The sequence below is a fragment of the Canis aureus genome, chromosome 2 (genome assembly GCF_053574225.1).
Source record: "Canis aureus isolate CA01 chromosome 2, VMU_Caureus_v.1.0, whole genome shotgun sequence".
Lineage (NCBI taxonomy): Eukaryota > Metazoa > Chordata > Mammalia > Carnivora > Canidae > Canis > Canis aureus.
The window spans coordinates 12,902,891-12,920,845 of record NC_135612.1 but is presented as its reverse complement, the minus strand read 5'-3'; the positions used below and the strand labels follow the sequence as shown (position 1 = coordinate 12,920,845).

Genomic DNA, 17,955 nt, shown 5'->3' with positions numbered 1-17,955 from the left:
TTTTAGCTAACGCTCCTACTTTGATATTCTGTGGGCCATTTTGACAAAAGACTTCAAAATTTTCTCCACCCATCCCCATCTGACAAATTCAACTTCATTCAGAATAAAAGTCCAAAGAAGAAGCAGCACATGGTGGCAAGCAACTGTGCTCAATGAGGAAGGCAATGTGCTGACAATTATTTTAATATCTGCTTCCCTTCTACTGTCCTTTCCATGCTTTACCTGGACTAAAGGGAGGAGGAAAATGGAAAGAGGTGTCAGCTATGATTACATGAGAAGATCAAATGCCATCTACTGTAGGAAATTTCTCTGCTGGCTGAACATGACCCATTGATTAAGTATGGGGCCAAGAGAATTTGGAATTTTACCACGTAAGATCGCTCAATAGTTTTAAGAAGTGTTGGCTAACTCTTCAGGAGCAAAAGTCATTTAAATTAAAGTTCCTCAGCTCCATTGGATGAGAAATTATCCCAAGACCAGCTCATTCGTGTCTTATATTTCATTTTGCATGTTAGATCACTAACAAGCCACTAGGAGCCCATAGGGTACACTATGAAGATCATTGATAAACCTAGGCCAGGAGTCTGAACCAAGAGTTCAAAAGCTTTAGTGTTCATAGTAAAATCATCGCCTGGGGGGAAATTGCTAAAAATGCACATTCCCAGGTCCCGATGTGACCACTTAATCAGTTTCTTTAGATGCAGTACATTGGGCACAGGGAGGATGTCTAAACTTAATAAACTTTCCAGGTGATTCTGAGGCAGGGGAACCCAGGACTATTTTCAAAGTATTGCTCTAGCTTCTATCCCATTTCTAAATGTCAGTGGCAGAACCAGATTATGTGGGGCCTGAAGTTTATACAATTTGGGGAAACTTGAAATTTAAAAAGTTGGCATTGTGATTTGGAAGGAGCCTAAGCAGAAGCTTCACTGGCTTCATGGTTGAAAAGGATAAGTCTCTCCTCTAATATACTATAACAGTCTATACACTTCTATCTTCTGTTCACCAAAACAACTAATTGCCCCACACAAACGAATTCTAATACACCAGCCGGGGAGGGGGGGCATCCTACAATTTTACATAATTCTTAAACAACCTGCCTGGAAATAGCATCATGTCCCACAGAGGAATGGCTCTGTCCTACAAGACTGCCTCCACTTCAGATATCAATAGCAACTCCAGGTTGTCACCTTGGTTTCTGATCAACCAGCTAAAAATAAGTAGTTCTGATGACCCTCTCCTCTTGTTCTACCATTTGCTAGAACAACTCACAGAACTCAGGAAAATGGTTCACTTACTAGTTTACTGGTTTATTTGTAAAGGGATACAACTCAGGAACAGCCAGAGGAAAAGATGAATAGTGCATCTATTGTGGGAAGTGTGGGAAGAGATGAATAGTGAATCTATTGTGGGAAGTGTGGGAAGAGACTCAGAGCATGATGCCCTTTCTAGGTGCACCACCCTCCCGGAACTTCCATATGTACACCAACCTAGAAGCTCTCCGAGTCCCAACACATAGGCTTTTTATGGAGGTTTCAAAATATAGGCATGGTTGATTAAATCTTTGGCCATCAGATTAAGTCAATCTTTAGTCCCTCTCCTCTCCTAGGAGGTCAGATGCTAGGGTGAAACTTTCAAACTTCTAATCATGTGATTGGTTCCCTTGGCATCCAGCCACCATCTTAGGGGCTTTTCAGAAACCACCTCATTAACATAAACTTAAGTGTGGTAGAAAGGGTTTGTTTTGAATAATAAAAGATACCTTTTTCATTCTTACCACAGGAAATTCTAAGGGTTTTAGGAGCTCAGCACTGGGGACCAGGATAAAGACCAAATATATATTTTTTATTATAAATCACAATATCTACAACACCTTTCCAGAACAATTTGGGGTGATCATCCTTTAAAGTGTCTATAGTACTTCTCTTTGGTGAACATTTTTATTGATTTCTAATTTAATTTAAATTTATTGTAGTCAAAAACACACTCTGAATTCAGTTCTGAAATTTTTTAAGACTTTTTTTTTTTTTTTAATGGCTCGGAATGTGGCCTACCTTCATGAATGTTCCATGTACACCTGGAAAGAATGTGCATATTCTACTTTTGGAGTTTAGTGTTCTATAAATTTCAATTGAGTTTTAAGTTGGGGTTAATAGTGTTCAGATTTTCTTCATTACAATGGTAAATCCACCTCTGCTGATATCAAAATGTTAATTTCTCACTAGTGAAATTGCCTCTACCCAAGAATCTAGGAAAGCAGTGTTCGGGTTGAAAAAAAAAAAAAAAGTTCTTTATGACAGTTCCGAAATTAGGCCCTTAGGAAGTTTATAAGCACTGCTGACTTAATTGAGGTCTCAATTTTCCTTTCGTGCTCAGTAGTTTTTATTTCCTCCATGATAATTTTCCAAAGTGTGACACTGTAGAATGGCAAATTAATCAACCAAGATCAATTCGTGGGCCAGTAGTTTGTCCTGAAATAAAATAGTGACCTATCAACTTTTTAGGATGTACAGAAGTTCTTAAATTAAGTGAAATAAAATTTTGGTAGTCATGTATGTGTTATGAAAATAGAAATGCCTAATAAGAAGCTAGGTTTATTGTTAATTATTTATTAAATGCTTATAAAATTATTGACAAATGTGTTACTGTTCATAGAACCAGCTTCTAGTTAGACAGACAAAATTTATATTCTGAATGGTTACTACCCTGGTAACCTTCATTTGATTAATAATTTTCTCCATGTTTAGTATTAGGAAATGGACAGAATGCATGTGTTGAAAGCTGTTTCTGGATGCCAAGGTTTTACTGTACATACATCCGACTACAGTGTTTTCTACAGGAAAGCACTTGCAAAGACATTAATTTAAGTAAGTTTTCTCCATCTTAACAGACTTCTGGAGGTTTTTCATATTTGTATTTTAAGGACATCAAGAAAAAAAAAAAAGGTTTGTAGCTCCAAAATGTATAAAACCAAGTAAGGCACACTTTACTCAGTCCCCTACCAATGGTCACCAAGAAGTTGAAAAACAGTCTATAAGGAATGAAGTTTTTGAATAAGAACAACAACATAGTAGCAAATGTGACAGATTGAATGTACACATGAACCCAAAGCTGAAGATATTGTTCCCCCCCACCCCGCACCCCCAGGGGTCAAGGGCAGGTCAGTGTTATTTAGGTGGCATTTGCTCAATAGCACATATACTCCAGGGATCTCCTGAGCTGGGACTTTGCAGGTGGCAAAACCAAATAAACCGACTCTGCAAGAGGTGAGAATTCTTGCCCAAATCCTTTCAGCTGTCAAGTCTGTCATTCAGGTGGTTGGGAACATTCGCCTTTGTGAATCAGAGTTCAAGTCTCAGCAAGTGACTTGCAGAGTTTGTGTGTATGGTCGGCCAGCTCTGGTCAGTGTCACCAACACCTCCGTTTCATCCTGACAGCAAGGCATCAGCACAAAGAATGCCGCAAGCCAGGCCTTGCTGCTAATTGTCCCCTTTTCAGTTTCTTAAGACCTTGACTGCTCTGGTCTTAGCATGAACATTTGCATGTGTTCCAATTTATCTAATTGTGGATATATTAGCATTCCCCCCCCCCCTCCAGATGGTAATGTGAAAAAGGGCAACCGTTGAAACTCAGTCACCCAGGTTAATACTGTGTCTCTTTCTCCATAGGTCAGGCTGGCTACAAATATGTTGGGAACAATTTGGAGCTCTGTGTGTGCTGGGAATGGGGGTCTTTGCTAGGTATGGGGGAGGGGAGTGGTCTGGGAGTCCAATTTTCAGAGAAAACTCACCAGTTCCTGTCAACTGAAAGAAACGTTTCATGCACATGGTAGGTCAGAATGTTATTTTTATAATATAAACCACCTGGCCTCCTCCTCGTTTACCTCTGCCACAAATGCTATTCTACACACATACCTAGACCAACATCCCTGGTAACTATTACAAAACCATGTTGTGTTCTGCTCCTTGAGGTTTTTTCTTTTCTCTTTTTTCTTTTCTTCTGTTTCTTTTTTCAAGTTAAGGTGAAGACAAGATGAATTGATCAGGGCTCAAAGTTTTGGTTTATTTTTATAGTTGCTTTGATGTAAAAGGACTTGGCTCTGATTGCACTGAGAGGGATGCAGGGGGGATGGGGAAGGATGGAGTCAGCTTTTCCTCCTCACTCAGCAACTCCTGAGACAGTTAGCATCTTCCTAAAGCTCATCAACTAAAGGCTTGGAGACTCCCGTGAAGATAGTCCCAAGTCTTTATTTATCACAGATTCTCTTCCTAAGCATTGCTTTTGCTGCACTCTGCTGTTCTATTTGTAGGCCAAGCATCTCTTTTCACGTGACTTGCTAAGAAAAGACGCAGATTAAAGTCAGGGGATGGGATTGGGGAATAAATACAACATCTCATTAAAACAATATGCACTCCCAATTTCATGGGCAAGTCATTAAAATCTTGACATATGACTTTCAAATGAGAAGGGCTTATAACTAACCTTCCTATCTTTGGGTCTCATTAGTTGCAAAACAGGATGCTTTCCTGGGGAGATTTCTTCCAGGAAGTGCCTCCTTTAGAAGTTAAGTTACACTGCACAGTGTGTTGTGCACTGGAGTCAAGGTATACAAATCTAGAGACAGAGAAGAGGTTGGGGATGATTTCAAGTAGAGATGCTTGGCATTAAAACAGCTTTAGTGCTGGGCAGTAGTCTCAATTTTCTGGCAGGAACTAAATCTATTTGGGACATAGAATGTTGAGGCGAGGCCTTATTTAATAAGCAGTGAAAAGAGTCTTACGGTTCCATTTAGTCAAGTCTATGAATTAATAAAAATTTTTCTTAGTCCTTCTCTCCTGGTAAAAGCTTAATCTTATAAACTTAGTTTATTGTGATTTAAATATATTTTTAATTCCCTGGACTTGGAGAAGAATCATTCAATGTATGGAAGCATAAAACATGTTTTATACCTGATAATACAGGTGAAGTGTGCTTACTGCCTCAAGTAACTTAAAACACAACAAAATCAGTCTTATTTTCTTTTAGACAGTATGCATCTTGGAAAAGTAATTTTTCTAGGTATCTTCATAGACAAAGGTTTTGCTTTGAAAACTAAGAGGCATAAAAATGAAAGGCCTTTTAGAGACAGAGATTTGCTAGAAGCTCATCTGCTCTGAGTGTTCCTCTCACATCTCCCAACTGTGCAGCCGTGTTTTGCAACACCAAGCCTTGGTTGAAAATGCAAAAAAAAAAAAAAAAAAAATCAATAACAGCCTGCCTATGGAAATATTAAATGTCTCAGTTCCATGGGTTGCTTGGAACACAAAGAGCCTGAATACCCAAACGGTGTTTAACACCTATATTTATTTTCCATGAAGAAATTTGAAGAATAACAAAATAATTACATGAAAAAGATATGATACCCAAATGAATTAGTGTCCTACACTTCAAATAATTGAGGTATCACATCAATGTTTTAGCCAGAGAATACATTTTTTTTCAATCCTAACTTATGCACATAAATAATCGCACAGTCTAATACTACACTCAAAGGAATTTTTGGGTTTTATTCCAAATAAGAAAGAAATTCATTAATCCAAATCACTCTAACAGATGACATGGAAGGCCACGTCACTGGCTAGAAAACAAAACTTGAATCGCAAACCTTTTAATCAAAATACAAAATAAGATAAAATACTTAAATAAGTTCTCCTTTTGCACTTGAAAACAAAAACAGCTGCTGAAGCAGTGAGTGGCTTTCCTTCTGAGTTCATCAAGAGGGGAGCCAGACGTTGATCTGATGGCCCTTGTGTTGCTCTTATTGTAAAAAAAAAAAATGGAAATTACTGCAAGTTTTCATGGTCATGATATGTGGCTAGGGAAGGATTAACTGCCTAGACAAGAATGGCATAAAGAAAATATGTCCAAAATGCATGAATTCTTACTGAATGCCTGTAATATTAGAGGATGGTTTCTTTTATAAAAGACGCAATAAGAACTAATGTATTTCAATATAGCTTTCTAAAAGAAAATTTAATATGCAGATCATTTTATTGTTTTGAAATTCAAAAATGAATCATATTCTCACTTCTCTTTTTCTAATACTGTCGTAGCTTATAAAGGCACAGTTTAAACAAGATTATGACTGCTTTCTTTCCCTCTGGCCCTCTGTTTTTTGTGGGTTGTGGTGTCAGGACTAACTGAAAATTCTTTAATTAGTCTACTTGGACACAAGCCTCCCATTTACTTCAGTGGGAGGTTTCTTTGCATAAAACCAGTGGTTTGTGTCCATCAGAGCCTTTGACTGCTTTCCTTTGATTAATGAGAAAACTAAAGCACAGTCTGAATACCATTTTTCTAAAGAATGAATGGGCATAATCTCTTACAGCTTTCATGAAACCAGAAGGATTAATCCTTCAATCCAGTCCCATACTCCACTTCAAGTATTTTCAATTACTTGGCACCATTGGAGGTGACGTCCATGGCTCAGTAAGAAGGCTACTGCTGGCATAATGGTTTCTCCATGTCTCAGCACATGGTCTTGGCATTAATAATCCATCCTGAAATGATTTGCAATGCACAAGGGTGACATTTGATTACGTGAAAGGCATTGCAGGAATGAGCATGTAGGCTCTTACTGGCCAACTGCTGGCAAAAACATGATGAAATGTTATATGGTGAAAATAGCATTTAAGAAGGTTTCTGAATGGACAAAGAAAAGTGTAAGGACGTTGCTTTAGGAGAAATTTTCTTTCTTTTTTTATTTTACTTCCTGGTCCTTTCCCAAATCATATCTTGGAGGGCCAAAGGGGTTAAGGGGCCAGATTTGTCAGCCAATCATCCAATACATTTTCAAAACATTCGATTCAGGAAATTCTGCATCTTTTAAAGCAAGGATGTTAACAATCCTCCTGAGAACCTTAAAATATAATGATTTAAACATAAGGTAAAGGAGACCCTGAAATGATTAGAGAAATCACCAAGAGGCCTCCCTGTTGAAGAGTTCACTTTTTTCATTTTGTCTTCTATTTTTTAAAGATCACTAGGAGGATGTTGAATGTACTATCTAGGGGAAGTCTTATCATTTTGAGTAGAAATTTAAAAGATGATTGGGAAATTCATAATTCTCAAGGTCATGAAAGCAAAAACAAAAACAAGGAAACTTGAATTTCTTAAACTTATATCCTCTAGTTCCATTCACTGATGTGTCAAATATGTTATATTCTAGGAGATTATAGTGAATGCATTTATTACATACAAACATAATACACACCTAAGTGAGAGAATGTCCAAATCTTGCTTATTCTTGGTCATGGGTATTGGGTGGAAAGAAAGTTACTATGCATAAATTAAATTCAGAGCGAATCAGATGTTTTTTTACATCAATATTTTTAAATTAATCCACTTTCAAAACTTTAAACTACTGATATAAATATAATAATATTACCTGATTTTAATGTTCTTGACTTTTCTTTGGCAGCCTACCATCTTACAGTTAGGTAAAATATCTTATTTGATATATTATATTCTGTATAATAGTATATACTATTTTGTATATCAATCAATAATGATTAGATATAATAATGGACAAATATAAACTTCACTGATTTTTGAGATTTATTGTTCATTTATTTAGCTATTCACTCAACAAAATGTACTGGGCACTTACTATACGCAAAGCACAGTGCTAGGAGTCATAGGGTTATAAGGATAAAGACCCTGACCCTGAGGCATTTATGTTTTATTGTAGAGACAGAACATTCACATAAGTAGCAGTTAGAAGAGGTCAAGGCATGAATGCACTGAGTATCAGGAGAGGAATTTAGGGATATAAAGCTGAGAGGGAAAGTTGGGGCCAGCTACAGAACTTTTAATTCCAGAGTAAGGAATTTAGACTTTAATAAGATGGTAGTAGCCATCGAAGACTTTTTTAAGCGTTTAATTTTGAAATAATTTTAGATTTATGGAAGGGTTTCATAGATAATACAGAGACTTCCCATAAAGTAGTCAATATCATCTCTGTTTAATATAATTGCTTAAGTAGTATTCTTATATTATACTCCCATAATTCCTTTTATCATGCTTAGCGTAGTATATGCTTTGCATTTTTTTCTTACTCAGAAATGCCAAAGATTTTTTCTTATTTATCTTTTCAAAAAATATTTTGTTTTTATTGATTGAGTTTGACAGTTTTTGCCCTGTTACATCAGCTCCTCCAAAGCTATCTTCAATCTACATTAAAACAAAATTAAAACTAAAAACCAAACCAGTGAGATCAATTATAAATCCAGATCCATTTTTTAAGCAGAATTTTGTCTCTAAGTTCTATATGGCCATGGTGCCCTGTGATTCATTTGTCATGATCCTGTTTAGAAATATAGTGGACCACTTCAATATGAAAATTTGTGTTTTGGGCAGCCCAGGTGGCTTAGCGGTTTAGCGCCGCCTTCATCCCAGGGCATGATCCTGGAGACCGGGGATCGAGTACCATGTCAGGCTCCCTGCTTGGGGCCTGCTCCTCCCTCTGCCTGTGTATCTACTTCTTTTCTTTTCTTTTCTTTTCTTTTCTTTTCTTTTCTTTTCTTTTCTTTTCTTTTCTTTTCTTTTCTTTTCTTTTCTTTTTTTTCTTTTCTTTTCTTTTCTTTTCTTTTCTTTTCTTTCTTTTCTTTTCTTTTTTTTCCTTCCTTCCTTCCTTCCTTCCTTCCTTCCTTCCTTCCTTCCTCCCTCCCTCCCTCCCTCCCTCCCTTTCTTTCTTTCTCTTTCTTTCTTTCTTTCTTTCTTTCTTTCTTTCTTTCTTTCTTTCTTTCTTTCTTTCTTTCTTTCTTTCTTTCTTTCTTTCTTTCTTTCTTTCTTTCTTTCTTTCTTTCTTTCTTTCTTTCTCTTTCTTTTTTTTCTTTCCTTTCTTTCTCTCTCTCTCTCTCTCATTCTCCTCTCTGTGTCTCTCATGAATAAATAAATAAAATCTTAAAAAAAAAAAAAGAAAATTTGTGTTTTTCTTTAACTCAAAGAAAGTTGTTTCTGTGGAGTGCCTGAGTGGCTCAATTCCTGGTTTTGGCTGGGTCATGCTATCAGGGTTGTGAGATTGAGCCCTGTCTGGGGCTCTGCACTCAGCAGGAAGTCTGCTTGAGATTCTCTCCCTCCCCCTCTGGCTCTCCTCCCACTCATGCTCTCTCTCACTCTCTCTTTCTCTCTTTCAAATAAATAAATAAACAAATAAAGAAAGAAAATCTGAAAAAAAAAATTGCTTCTGTTCTTTATTTCCTACCCTCTATTTCCTTCATCTCTTTCTAGAATTCTTATTAATGTTTACTCCAGGATTTATCTCCATCTGTCTTGTGTTATTTTTTTCCATCTCTTTTTGTCTTTTTGCTCTATGTTCTAGAAGATTTACTTTACTATTTATTTTTTACTTTGTCATCCTTCACTAATTTTGCTGTGACCTATGTCCACTCATCTCTTTACTCCTCTTTTATTTGTTGTTATTTTAAATTTCTTATTCCCTGCTTGCTCCTTTTTTCATAGCTGTTTTAGGGATAAATATCCTCCTATAATTTTCTGAGGATATTCACTGGAATCCTCTCCTATGTCATCTGTGGCTTGAATTATTTATATACTTTTGTTTGTTTGACTTGGCCTTTCTCTTCTGTTTTTGGTTTTCCTCAAATGTTTGGTGGTCTTTAGTCCACTGACATTCGTGGACAAAGAGATTTATTCAGTTCACTGGCAAGACCTTGCCCTGTGGCTGAGTAGGTCTGTTTCCCTAAAAGTTCTCCCCTGAACAGGAAGTCAGATGGAAGCACTGTATGTGTAGGCAGATTTTACCTTTGAATACTCAATGATGGATCTGCAGTCTCACATGGATTAAGAAATCCCTTCCTCAGTTTCTGCCTTTCTTCCCAAATTCTCCTGCCCCACATCCTTGTCTATGTGTCTGTGGTTATATTAAGCTCTGTGTTTCTGTTTCATTTTTTAAAATATTGATTGATTGATTGATTGATTTAATATTTAGAGAAGTCATGAGCAGGGGGAGGGGCAAAGGGAGAGGGAGAGAATCTCAAGCAGATTCCCCATGAGCTCAGACTCCGATGCAAGCAAGGCTTGATCTCATGATCTTGAGATCATGGCCTGAGCCAAAATCAAGAGTTGAGTGCTTAACTGCCTGAGCCACCCAGGATCCCCCTTTTAAGCTCTGTTTTGAAGTTTCTAGACCCACTTTCAAGTCATCCTCATCAGGAAATTCACTATCCTTAGTCGGAGGTCAAACAGAGGTCTGCTGTTGATCAATGTTCAGGGTAGGAGAAAGCAAGACCTCAGTGGCTGGCTGGGCCAGAAATTTGAAAACAGTTCCTTAATTAGCCTTAAAATTACCCCCATGCTATTGCCAGAATAATCTTTCTGAAATATATTTGAATACATTAGTCTCCTGCTCAGAATCCTTCAGGGGTTCTGATTTTACATAGAATAAAACCTGTTCTCCTTTGCAAAGCATAAAGACCCATTATGGTTTGATATGAGTGCCTAACCCATCATCTCCTACCACTTTCCTGCCACAGACACACTTAGGCTTCCCAAATTCTGAAAGTGCTTGTGGTTTTCTTTTGCTCCAGGCATGCCTTTTGACATACTGTTCCGTATTCTAGGAATGTCATGTCCCCTATCCTGACTGGCAAAAACACCCTCAAATGCATATTTCAGCTTGTGCTTGCATTCCCCATGGATCCTTTGACTTATCCCAGTCAGACATAGGTTTGTAGTTCTATTTATTAAACTATACTCTCCACTTCATAAAGGTTTGAAATAATATGTAATAGGTACACAGTAACAGGATAAAATAAATGAGTGAGGCATACTAGGTTCAAAGGGAGAGTAAAGGTATAAAACATAAATAATATCAAGTATGCCTGACATTGGTCCAAAATATTACATGACATTAAGTTTTGTAAACTTATACTACAAAGAGATACATTGAAAATTTGCCTCTGGTGTTCCTAGTTGTCAAAGCTATGAGGGCACTTGAATGCTTGTTGAATATATTGTCCATAAAATACAAATAAGGCATTTTTGCCAGTAATTGAAAATTGAGAAATAGTTTACTGCAGTAAAGGAGTACTCATAAAGGTGACTGGTAAACTGAGAAGTTTCTTTTTTATGCTTTCATCGACTCTCAGATATTACCCCCAGGCAATATTTAATTACTATAATGTTTTTAAACACTAGTTTCCTCAAAGTATGGACTATATCCTCATTACTTGGCCCAATGCTTGATATTTCCTAGTCACTGAATGCATATTTGCCATATACACTGGACAATCAGATGTTGATGGTTAATATAGGCAATATTTTTGTGTGAGTTGGTACACAACTAGAAATGCATTCATCATTTACCCTTATCATAGACATACTAAAGATTTAACCAACTAGATGAGTCTTTATAATAATTACAAAAAAATACTTGAAATACCTAGTATGTGCCAGATAAATATATTACATGTATATCTCATGACTCCCCAACCAACACCATGGAAACTATTCCCCATTTCAAAGTCAGGGAAATCAAGGAGTTAAATAAGTTTCCCAAGGATATTCAGTTATTCAGAGGCAGAACTTGGGCTTAGCACAGGTGCCTAAATCCAGACCTGTGAGTTGCAACTTTTGCTGTTGGTTCATGCTTTGCTGTGTAGTAGATTGATTAGTATTTGATTCAAAATTCATGGAAGTGGAGACTTCCTACTCATGAAAGGGCCCTGATGGAAGGACTTTATAGAGGTTTCTTTGTTTTTTATGGTTTATTCCAAAATATTTTGAGGGAAAATGAAGCAGCTATCAGGCAAATAAAATGCTATAAAATTAATTTTCCATAAAGAAATATCAGGGGATACCCTAATATAAAACACTTCCATTTTTAAAAATTGGAACACCTGACCAATTTTCCTGGGTATTATGTGTTGCATAATGGAATGCAGCACAACTTTTTTTTTCACTACAACCAGGAAAGCTTGTAATGTTACCATTTTATAAAAGGACTTAGTCTATTTTAACCCAATTAACTTTTACTGACCAATTTATGGTTGTTTCTTACCTGAAAGTTGCCAAAACAGCTTCCCCCTGGGAGGGTCACATAACTCACAAAGGGAGGTCCTGGAGATGGCAGTGACTCATAGACCACCACGCCTTCACTTGGGAATGCAGCTCTCTGCTGCTGCTTGCTTTCCCAAAATTCCTGTAACATCGACACAACATTCACTGGAAAACATAAAAACGATAATCAGTTATTAAGGATGGATGTACTCTGGAAAAAACAAAATTGTAGTTGCAGGCTGGATTGTGTAACGTGTCATTTCCAGTTTAAGCAGAACAGTGTATATATGTTATGGCTGGGAGGGAGTCCTTTCAGATGTGAAAGAAGCAAATCCTGATTAATGCAAATATGTTTATTTCTTCATGAGTATGGCTCAAGTGGCTTGGTGCCCTAATTCTAAAATTATTTCAGTATATTAAACTTACTAAAATTATAAATTAATTTTTAATATAAAAAATTTAAAAATCTCACTCTTTGAAAATTTGCCTCAATAAACTTTGTTTAGAGCTATGGTTATCCATAGCCCCTGCTCCCATTTATCATAGAATCTTAAACCTGCAAAGCGAAAGCCAAATTTGGAGGTAAAGATATAAACAATGCAATTTTAATTGGGACCCACCTATTATAAGAATTAAGAGGAGAAAGGCAGAAAGAAGAAAACTCTTTCATGCTCCCCTCCATGCCAATCTAAAGGAGAATGAAAGGCTATTGTGTAATAAGCAGGAGGCTGGGAAAAGCCATAAGTGAAACTAATAACATGGAGACCTTTTTAAGGACCATGTCTGTTAGATGACTTCAGAAAACAGGGTAATGGCTATAGCCATGTGGTTTAGATTAAATGACCTGTGATAGCCTGCAGAAGTTTCAGATCAAATTTGGTTGGGTTATTTATCCTGTACTGCAAATTGAATTGTGGAAATTAACAAAGATAATAGAATTGTAGCGTCAAAAGAGACCTTTCAGGTCATGCAGGCAAAGCTCTGCCTAATGTAGGAATTCCTTATACAACACTATTGACAGCTGCCTATCTGGTTTGTGCCTGAGCAAATGGAAGGACCTGGTACTTGGCACATCTTGAGGCAGCTTATTTCAACTTCTACTGGTTCTATCTGTTGTGAAAGATCCTTCTTGGGAGTAAGCTGAAATCTGCTTTCCTGTGAGATTCATGCAAGTCGTCTATTTCTCATTTCTGGGGCCTCACCGAAGTTTATCCCCTTACCCACATGAGAGTCTACTGCTTGCATGAAGGCAATATAGGAAATCTGTTGTTTTTGCTTGCCTCGGAACAGCACAAAAATTTTCCTTAAATAATCATCTTTTCTTCAACCACGTTTTCTCCAGGGCTGAGGGATGGGGATTTGAACAAAGTCAAGTCCTGGACTCATTCGAACCAATGAGTCCAGGACTTCTGTTGGAAAGGTTGAAAGATGAGATTCTCCTTTTTTCCTAGGGTTGCTGGGATAATAGGAGGTAAGTGTGGCACAGCCCAAGCAAAGGGAGAACTTGGCTGAGAAGACAGCCAACAGAGAGAAGGGTAGAATGAACAAATGCAGAAAGAAAAACTAAGTTCTGATAACATACTTTGAGCCCCTGAGCCAACACACCTAATTTTTTCTTAAATCATTTTGAACTGGTGTCTCTCACTTGCATATGAAAGTGTACTAAAACAGACAACTCTCAGGCTTCCTCAAATCTAGATTAAATCATTTTTGTTTTTTTTCAGTCTTTGCATAACATGGTATCTATGCGCTTTGGCATCCTCCTAAAATACATTCTTAACTGTGCTTCATAATGTTGGGTTTTTAAAAAAATGTTGGGTTTTGGTATTTTTCAAGTCGTCAGGAAAGTCACAGAGTTTGACCTAGAGGCAAAAACAATGCACAACCACCTTCTAAGCTATTTACTGAAGCACCTGGCTCCTTTACCTCATCGCTACGTCACAGGTCAGCTTCACATAGGTAGCTCGGGCGAATTCTCAAGATGCCTAAGGAACTAGATGCCTGTGTTTATTTTAAAACTGTAGTGTTTAGTATTGAAGAAGTGTTTTGGAAAAGAAACTGGGAAAAGGTAAGATTGTCAGAGGGGATAACTGAATTAACTAAAAAGTACATGTTTAAGTGGTCATGGTGAGATTGGCCATTACAGAGTTTCTCATTCAAGCAAAAATATTTCAATAGTATTTTCCACCAGTTGATGCAATTCAAAATAGAATTTTTATATTCTTAACTGTATTTCTGCTCTGCATCTTCCCCTGCCTTTCAACTCCAAGAAAACAAGGATTTTTGAGCTCGTTGACTTGAATTTCTGCTTGCAGGTGACATCCAGAATTCAGCAGGATGTCTTAAAGATGGAAGTTTAAAACCAAAGCTAGTGCTTGTTGCTCTGATAGCCCACAAGGCACATTAGCCTGCTATTTTAAGTTAGTTCATTGTTGAATTAATTTTAACTGATAACTGGAGGAGGAAGATGGAGACTCATGATTGTCTACGTAAAATGAACACGAGAATTCTGCAATGTAAAGCTTTGTGGATTAAAAGAGTTCAAGGGTATGTACTAAGTAGAATTCTACAGGAATAAAAGTAGCAGTTTTCAAATTTTTCATTCTGCAACTTTGGAAGACGTCTTTGATAATCCTATGTATGTCATCACCTCTAAAAAGTACAATGTATGTACATGCACACACACAATCCATCTTTCTATCTCTATCTCCTCTTGTCGACTAGAAAACCAGATGAATGGAGTGCAGAGGGAAAAGGGCCAGCTTGCTATTTGGAATTTCAAAGATCAGTATATCAGAGGATGCTCTATTTAAGAAACACATGCTTTTTTATAATTTTTTTGAAGTAGCAACAACAAGGTTCATGGACAATGTCAAAGAAAATGCAAGCAGAGGCTCAAATTCTGCTGAAGAAAAGCACCCAAGAGAAGCCACATTACGCAGTTTAGTCCTTAGCTGCAGTTGCACTTCAGTGCTCAGCCAATGATCCTGCCTTCCTTATTTTGCAACAAATGTGGGCTACCAAGTATGTGATATCCATCCCCACCTCTAGTGACCCACCTGCGCAAGGGTCCAGCTCCACATTATTTCTACCAGTATCAAATGGCATTGTTCTAGTAATTATTCTCTTCACCTCCTATTCTTTTTTTTTTTAAGATTTAATTTATTTATTCATGAGACACACACACACACACACAGAGGCAGAGACATAGGCAGAGGGAGAAGCAGGCTCTATGCAGGGAGCCTGATGCAGGACTTGATCCTGGGTCTCCAGGATCACGCCCTGGGCCAAAGGCAGGCGCTAAACCACTGAGCCACCCAGGGATTCCCTTCACCTCCTATTCTTAAAAGTTTCCTCTTTATTCATATCTTCTCAGTAGCCATAGTATGCTCAAGAGAACAAATAAATGAATCAATAAATCCATTCATCAATTAAATGAAACATTCAACCTTGGGACTATTTTGGGCTACTAGTTATTAAATATTTTCCTATTGTAGTGAGGCTGCTAGAAAGAATATTTTATATTACTTGCTCTGCTTCCTTATCTTCCATTCATTTTTAGCCCTCCATAATCTGACTTTCTTCTATACTTTATTCCACTGAAACTGCTCTGGCAAATATCACCAATTCCTAATTTTCAGTCCTTATGTATTTGACCTCTAACTTCATTTTTACACAGTTGATCAGTTTCCTCTAGAAGCTCTCATATCTCTAGGCTTTTCTGACAGTATTTGTACTGATTCTGCTTTTCTGTTTCTAATTGTTTCCTCTCAATTTTTTTTTTGTGGGTCTCTTCCTCTGCTTACCCCTCACGTTGATTTGAATAAAAATCTTGTCTTTGTCTTTTCTTGTTCTCTTTCTACCATTCTCCTTAAATGACAGAACCTATCTCCATCTACCATAATATAGCCTGAGAGTTCTCACACTATTCTCCTATAACTCCAACTTTATTAATAGATACTTCCTTGTTATATGTGACATGAATTCATCATTTCCCAAACTCAACTCATTTTCTTTCTTTCCCATAAAGAAATTACTGAATTACTTAGAAAGTAATATTAGCACCTACCCAGTCATCTAATTAGAAACTAGGCAGAAACCTTACATTTCATATCATGCTCTTTCCTTCCTAACAAATGTCCAAGTTTTATTAATTCCATATTCTAATGTTTCTCATAGTCCTTACTTCCTCTCAATTTGTACTGCCATTGCTGTCTTGGTTCATATCTCACTAAGTATGCAACAATATCCTCCTGCTTCCATTATTCGCCTATCCAACCCATCCTCCTATTGTTTCCTGAGTAATCTTCTAAATCACATAGCTCATCAAATCACTCACATCTTAAAATCCTTCTGTGAGTTCTTCATTACCTACAAGATAAATGACTCCTTGGCAATGCATAGACGACCCTATGGTTGATACACTGTCTCATTCCACACTTCTCTCCTCAAGCCACCTTCCAGGCCCCAAATAATCCTATGCTTTTTATGCTACTGGCAAGCTTTTTACTTCCATTACTACACTTAGAATGCCCCTTTCTCCACTGACTGTTGTCTTCCTGGATGGCCTATTCATCTTTTGAGGTTCACCTTCAGGATCAGCTACTTAAAAATAAAAACAAAAACAAAATACTCACTAAACCTTGCTATGGAAACTACAGTCCTCTAAGAGGCAGCCTGGATATCACTTGGGGACTTGTTAGAAATGCAGGATCTCAGGTCCTATCCCTATTGAATCAGAATCTGTATTTTTAACAACATTCTCAGGCAATCTGATATGCAATAAAGTTTGAGAAGTCTTGTTGTAGGAAGAAGTCCTTATTCTCATTTCCTTTACTATGTACCTACTATATTTCAGGAACTATGCATTTTTCCCACTTAATCTTTACAACATCCCCTAGAAATTGGTATCATAATCCACAACTTAAAGATTAGAAATTAAAGATTCTCAAGGTATAATCACAAAGCTACAAAGTCTTAGAGCTGGAATTTTTAACCTACTGCTGTTTGAGTGTATAGTCCATGCTCTTTGTTCATTCAAAGACATTCTCTAATTATGACAGAATTCAAGTTGTTTTCATGTGCATCTACCTCTACTGGAGACAGTGCTCTTTAGGAGAAGAATTATATCATTTTCCCCAGTGTCTGGAATATGGTAGGTGCATAATAAAATTAGTGGGGTATTTGAATATTTTCAAAGTATAAGAGATAAGCTGCATTTGTGAGGCTGTTGGCAAAAGAATTACTTCACCTATGTTTTCCCAGGGGCCATTTTTTTGGACACTTGTTCTTGACAAAGTCAAATAAAGGCCAATATTTGTATTTTTTCATACAAGTGATATGACATATTTCTATCTTGGAGCTGCCCTATAGAATGAGTAGTTTCTCCCCATGTGAACGGGTATCCTGATGACCAATCTTCAGCCAACACTTTGCTCTGGTTTAAAGCAATGGTGTAAATACCCACCGATTACGTGCCCCAGAGAGGGCTATGACTGGGCCTTCTATCTAGTCCCTCCCTTCAAGTAAAGATGACGAGAGGAGAGAAAGGGGAGAAACGGGAAGAGCAAAAGGGAATGACAAAGACTGAGGGGGTCTTAGACAGCCTTCCTAGGCAGAGAGCCATGAGCAAAAGTCAAGGTCGAGACTCTGTTTGATTGTGCTTTCCACCTTAACATGAAGAAGCTATAGTCCAGAACATATCCTTTTTGGTTATGCATTAGTTCTCTCAAAGTTTAGTAAAATTCTTTTTATAAAGTTTCTATTTTGTCTTAATGGAGACTAAAGAAAAAAGGCTTTATCCACAGCCACGACAAGATAAATTTGTCATCCATAGTGAATTTGGATACAACAGGAGAGAAGTAATGCATCCTCAGGTGGAAACTGGGAGGAAAGCAA

The 17,955-nt window shown here is 37.3% G+C and overlaps 1 protein-coding gene across 5 annotated transcripts in view; it reads right to left on the bottom strand.

Moving 5' to 3' along the window:
• The window catches only part of LIX1 (limb and CNS expressed 1), a 61,610-nt gene that overhangs the window by 28,912 nt on the left and 14,743 nt on the right, over positions 1 to 17,955 (bottom strand). For all 5 annotated transcript variants that reach the window (XM_077863641.1, XM_077863652.1, XM_077863636.1 and 2 more), the window contains one exon: positions 12,059 to 12,222. In XM_077863641.1, coding sequence (XP_077719767.1) covers positions 12,059 to 12,222 — 164 coding nt within the window. The remainder of the gene's footprint in view (positions 1 to 12,058; positions 12,223 to 17,955) is intronic.